Below are 6,107 nucleotides of genomic sequence, written 5' to 3'. Positions count from 1 at the left end.
ATCCCGAGCCCGGCCTGAAATACAGTCGGACTTACTATGTTAGACCCGAGGTCAGGCCCTTGGGCCTAATTGCATGACCAAGCCCGACCAAGGTGCGAGTCGGGCCATCGGGCTACCCGGCCCATGAACTGGATGAGACCGAATCAGCTCCCACAAGATTCTCCGCCACAACGTCCCACAGCGCATCGGCATCTCCGATGATGACATCATCATTGTTGGTATTATCATCGTGAAATGTTGTCAATAGACGGCGGGGATGTGCTGTGGGACGTTGTGGGGGCTGATTTCTTCGTCTGGGCTATCTCTCCAGTTTTGTGCGTAACAGCGTAAGCGATAAGCGTAATAACCTGATTCGCGCCAACAAATTCAAAACGCGGTTCAGAAAGTCCAAATTTGTGTAGTTCCCGCCTGGTATTTGATTGATGGTATCGCGTATTCAAGCTCAATTTCTCCCATCACTTGAGGCTTCAGATAGGAAAACATCCGAAGTTTTCGTTTTCTTCATGTTCAAGGTCAGTGATTTGCATACTATTTGTCTCAAAATGTCTACGACGTCTTCGGTTTCATATATATTTTTTTCTTGTCTCAAGGGTTTCACGCATTCCTGGTTTTACCTATCTATTCCCCTCACGGACTTCATTTATGTTTGATTGTGAATTATTTTGTTTAGTTGATTTTGTTATTTTTTTGGTGTTCTTTTAATTCGAAGTTTTGAATCGACCCGTCATTGTTTTGTGGGATTAGTTTAGGGAAGTAAAAGAAGAAACAGGGTCGATCAATTTCTTTTTAATATTTTATACACCTGATTCAGTGGAAGCGTCGATTTTTGGATGCTATTTATATATACACATTTTTTTTCCTGTATTATTAGCTTGAAGTTACTGTGAATTATTGTTAGAGTTTAGGTTCTCTCTCTCTCTCCCTCCCTCCCCCTTTCGGTGGGAGTCAAAAGTTGTTGAATTGGAACATCAATACGGCATTTGGGAGCTAACCGTATTTTTGAGCATCCGCTTTGAAGCTGATTGGAGTTAGTCCCCAAGAATTGGTGATGAATAGAGATACCATTGATGGATTGATTAAAAAGCGTCCCGTTTTAGCTGATGTAACCAATCAGCATGGGAAAAGGGGATTCTTGTCAATTTCGGGAAGTTCTGGGCTCCAGAATTCAATTGGGTTTCACAGAAAGGTGGAAGACAAAATGGGGGATTCTGAGTTTGCCAAACAGGTTTGTCTGGGAGTGGAGAATCTAGTAAAAGGGAAATGCAAACGTGAATATGCTGACGATGTTCGTGGGAAGGGTTTGCTTTTGTTGAAGGCTAATGATTCTTCAAAGGATAACATTGCTTCTGGTAACTCAAGAATCCGCAGTGAAATCAAGGATACGTCGAGTCTGTTCAATGGTGATCTGCGCAGTGTAAGTGGTGATGCAACGATGCACAGAATTATGGAAAAAGACAATGAGCCAAGAGACGGCTGTATTTCTAGTGCTTCATTGCCTACAGGCTCTGGACAATTTGGCAATGTTGGCGGCTTAGCATCACTATTTCAAGGAGAGAGCCAAGATGGCAAAGAATTGGTTAGTGTTGGTGTTAAGGAAACTGCCGTTGGAAGAACTCCTATTAACGAAGCACTAGATCCTCGTGATCATCAAAGCAGTGAGGAACAGATGGCTGATGCTCATGAGTCATTAGAAGTTTCTGGTTTCTTTGGCTCATCAGCTTCTATGGAGTTTGAGCCAGAGAAGCGCACAGGTTTTAATGGTAATGGTGGCTCTAATGCTAGCGTGGATGTAGACTCACTGAAATCTTGCGCTTGTTCTTTCTGTCTTAAAGGTATCCTCATTTCCTTCTTAATTGATCTCTTCCTCTTATGCTTGATTATGTTTATACTTGAATTAGGCACGTCTTGAGTGTAGGAGTTATTAGTTTACATGTAAAGAAGTAAAGGTAATGTGTGATTTTATTTTTTAAAGTAAGTCTGCTTCCTTGTTTCTAATTTATCTGAAAGGATATAGACATTTTGTATTATTGTAACCAGCTGCGTATATTTTGTCGGACCTCCATTATCAGGATATCAAGGGTCGGCTAGCTGGTAAGCTCACCCAACATATTATTGAAATTAAGTTGGTCATTGCTTTATTTTGCTTCAATAAATGGTTTATTGATGAGTGTTTTTTTTTTTTCTAGTCTTTTGTTCAATTAAAAATTGACTAGTGATTGTATCATTTCTCTACTAGCCTTGAAGAGAACCAGGAAAGAAGTTAAATTATTGGTAGATAAAAGTTGGTATCAGTTTGAAGCAGACAAAAATGAAGGAAACCATGACAAATCAAACAAATTAGAATTTGATCTCATGGGCCAGTGGAGATCTTTGTTTCTTCATACGGAGAATATTCTTGTTCGTGAAAGCAGCCAGCTTGTGAGTCTCACACCCTCTGTCCTATATTCCATGCTTTCAATTCTCACGGTTTTTCAAAGTGGGGATGCATTCTTTATATCAGATGTCCAATTTGATAAATATAGAAATTATTGCACTAGTTGATTTGTTTTGGAGTATGAGTGGGTAATTAGGAGTCTAAGTGGGCTAAGCTTGAGGGTAATTAGGGATGTAAGCAGCCATGCTACTCACAAGCTGCTTGAGCTTGTCTCAGTAAATACTTGAGCTTGACTTGAATATAACCGAGTTCAAGTTGAGCTCAACTTGAATAGAGTAGTTGAATTGAGTTCGAGCTTCACAATACTTGGCTCAACCGGCTCACAAGTCTAATTGAGCTTATAATAAAATATTAGTTTTTTAATATTTTAATTTATAATATAAATAAATATTAATGTATTTATAATACAAGTAAATAAATTTATAATTTAGTTTCCTAATATATTTTTATTTATATTTAATATTAATTTATTTATAATTGAGGGTGGGCCTTGGTACAATAGTGGGGTTGCTCCATTGTGACATGGGTGACTAGGGTTCAAATCTTAGAAACAACCTCTCTATATGTGCACTTGTGCAGGGGGATTTCTCAACAGATTGGATCAGATCAAATTTGATCTGATAAGAGTTGAATTTGGATACCTCCCTTGGTCCTAACAAATTGGATCAAATCGGAAAAGTCAATCTGTTTAGGCAACATATTGAATTTGGATATACCCCGATATGATCCACCACAATCCGATCTGATCCGTTAGTTATGAAATATTATATATTATTTATTATTTACATATTGATATAATATAATATGATCCACCATGATCGCACACTATATAATATGTAAATAATAAATAATATATAATATTTCATAACTAATGGATCAGATTGGATCGTGGTGGATCATATTGAGGTATATCCAGTTTTTATTTATTTTTATTTTTCTATTACATGTCTAATCAGATCGGATATCTGATAAGATATTTGAATTTGAATCATGCTCTTGAAAATCCAATGGGTTCTTATTGGATTTGGATCAGCTGGATTTCTCAACAGATTGGATCAGATCAGATATACCTTTTACTGAATCCGGTCCAATCTGTTAGCAGCTCTAGTGGGAACCTCGTGCATTTGGCTGCCCCTTTAATTTACTTATAATAGGCTTGAGTAGCTTGTGAGTATCAACTGGAGTTGAGTTTGAGTAGAAAAATTAAAACTCGATCAAGCTTGAGTTGAGTTGAGCTCGAGTAGCACAATACTTGACTCAACTTGGCTTGATCACACATTAATTGGATGAAATCTGGAAATTGTTGCATTCTTTATCTTTTCATTATGGTTATTTTGTGTTATCCTTGATGAAGTCTTTCAATTTTGCATGGCAGCAATCAAGTCTTCTCACGTTAAAAGATTTGAGAGGGAGTTGCAAGACAGATCTGGAGATGATTAATGGGATGCCCTCTCAGAAATGAATACTTATGATGTTTGGGGTGGGGATTTGAAAGTTGGATCGTATGATATATAATGTACAAGGATGCCTGATTAAAAGTTCAAAAGATTGTTTATGGTTGTACCAGTTTCTTTATTTTTGTGAAACATTTGCAACAAATGTTTAGTACTAATAATAACTGATATTGATTGGTTGAAGTCTACAATCTTCTCTGATTCAGTATTTTGGATGGGTTGTGATAATATTTATATTGGTTCTCTAGCTGCAACTACAAGGGTCTTGGGATCATAGTTTGGATTCTGTACCATGGGACTGGGCTTTAGATTGAGCCATGCCCAAGGAGGCTAGAAATGGTAGGTACCTTGCAGATACGAGTCATCGATTATCCTCATGGTCTACCTGGTTGAGGAGCTAGATGTTTCCCTTCCATAGTTGTAACTTAGTCCGTTGTACCTGTGCTCTTTGAGTTGATCAGTTACCAATTAGAAATTTTTAAAAGGTCATCTGGAGTCTTGGGAGGGATGGACTGGACTGAATAACCACCAAAATTAGCATCTTGGTAGTTGGGGCCTGTTATGTTCGAGGTCTTTATCTGTCTGCAAAACTGAAAAGTTTGATCCCATTCTGAAGTATAAACTATTAATCATTAGGCCTATCATTCATGGGTAGTGTCGTAGGGACAACATTCTTTTTAAGGAAGTGAAACAACTTGGTCAACAAATATGATTCTAAAATAAAAAAAAAGAGAAAACCCTAAAAGTAACACCATCAACCCAGGCAACTGTAGCATTTAGTGAGATACTGCAGTTTCATATATAGTAGCACTTGGGATGGTTGGTACTTGGTGTTGGTGCAGTATATTGGTATGCTAAATAGCTGAGTGTTAAGTTCTGCAAATACATGACCAGATGTCTAGATAAACCAGTTTATCTGTTGGCATCATAGGCAAGGTTCAAAGTATGAGAGTTTTATTGGATTGATGCTCATCTATGTTTTTTTTTTTTGATATGTAATGCTCATCTATTTTTTTTCTTTTTTGCACGACCATTTCTTGGTGGCTATGTTTTATGACTCTGAGACTGGTACTCGAACCTTGATCATCTAGTCAATATTATTACTATGAAGCCATACAGGAGTGTACTGAACTACCGATGCATCATGTATGCTGAATGTTCATGTTTCAGTTGGTAAATGATGATGTATTAAGTTTTGTATACAAACAATAAAAAAACATTTATTTCTAGAAGGGCAGGTGATACATATCTCAATCAATTGGAAAATTTATAGTACAAGTTGAAGTTTCAAATTTACGCATGAAGTATAGATGGAGCAGATATTATTTATATTCATAAAGTTTCTCATTGATCGAGTTTGACAAAGTGAATATTTGTAACTCCAACTCCAAGACGATTCACTTGAAGAATTGAATAGAGGATGATGCAGTATCTAGAGTGATCTATCAATTACCCTGCTGTGGTAGATGCAGTGTGGATACTCTTTTCCATGATATAGGTTAGCAATTATGGTTTACACTACGTCAACCACATGCCATTTGTCATTTCTTTAGTTTCTGATCCCTAGATTGGAAGCTGACAAATTTGTGACTGACCGAGAAATGCTCCTATTTGATGCATCAAGCCTTTAATTCGTTTAACATTGGGGGGAGGGGGGCTTTTATTTGGGCAGGTTGATACTTTGGAAAGAGAGTAAACAATGGAAGTATGGAACTCAACCACAATCATTTTTTTTTTTTTTTATTTACATGAAAAAACAATTATCGTTTTTTGAAGGCATGGGCAATCTGTTTCTTTTCAGAGTATGGTGGAAGACTGAAACAAGAGGGAGAGAGATTTTCATGGCACACAATAATCGATGTTGCTAAGAGCCACGGCTACATGGGAAGCCATTAACTCTGGCACAGGAGAATCGATTTCTGTATTCTAAACAGCTGATGCATCATAGAGCATCTGTGGGAGCTCTACCCCTCTTCATGAAAATAAAAACTTTCTTTTGCAGAAAGAAAAATTATATGCAAAATGTGGGTCTGACTTCTGAGCATCTCTCTTTTTTTTTTCCTCTCAAAAGGGAAGCCTGGACAGATAGTCAGATGCAACTAATGCTTACGATTGGGGCTTTTGGCTCTCACTAGTGACTAGTGAGCCACAGAATGGAACTCAGTCTGTGTGCTCATGCAAGCTGAGCACAATGGTGGTGTAGCCCTACCCTACTAGGG

At 37.7% G+C, this 6,107-nt stretch overlaps 1 protein-coding gene across 2 annotated transcripts; it reads left to right on the top strand.

Moving 5' to 3' along the window:
* Positions 1–248: 248 nt before the first annotated feature.
* On the top strand, positions 249–4,071 carry LOC104600113 (uncharacterized). 2 transcript variants are annotated; one of them, XM_010262953.2, is made up of 5 exons: positions 249–512; positions 906–1,832; positions 2,038–2,091; positions 2,237–2,418; positions 3,810–4,071. In XM_010262953.2, exons 2-5 carry the CDS (start codon positions 1,049–1,051, stop codon positions 3,894–3,896), a joined length of 1,107 nt encoding a protein of 368 aa, XP_010261255.1. In that variant the 5' UTR covers positions 249–512; positions 906–1,048; the 3' UTR covers positions 3,897–4,071. The 2 variants fall into 2 exon arrangements, with proteins under 2 accessions (XP_010261255.1, XP_010261254.1); XM_010262952.2 differs by having other exon boundaries at positions 899–1,832.
* The last annotated feature ends 2,036 nt before the right edge of the window (positions 4,072–6,107 follow it).

This window comes from Nelumbo nucifera, chromosome 5 (assembly GCF_055504915.1).
Source record: "Nelumbo nucifera cultivar China Antique chromosome 5, China Antique-T2T, whole genome shotgun sequence".
In the NCBI taxonomy this organism is placed as follows: domain Eukaryota; kingdom Viridiplantae; phylum Streptophyta; class Magnoliopsida; order Proteales; family Nelumbonaceae; genus Nelumbo; species Nelumbo nucifera.
Note: the sequence above shows the minus strand (reverse complement) of the source record. Positions and strands in the feature narration are given on the sequence as shown.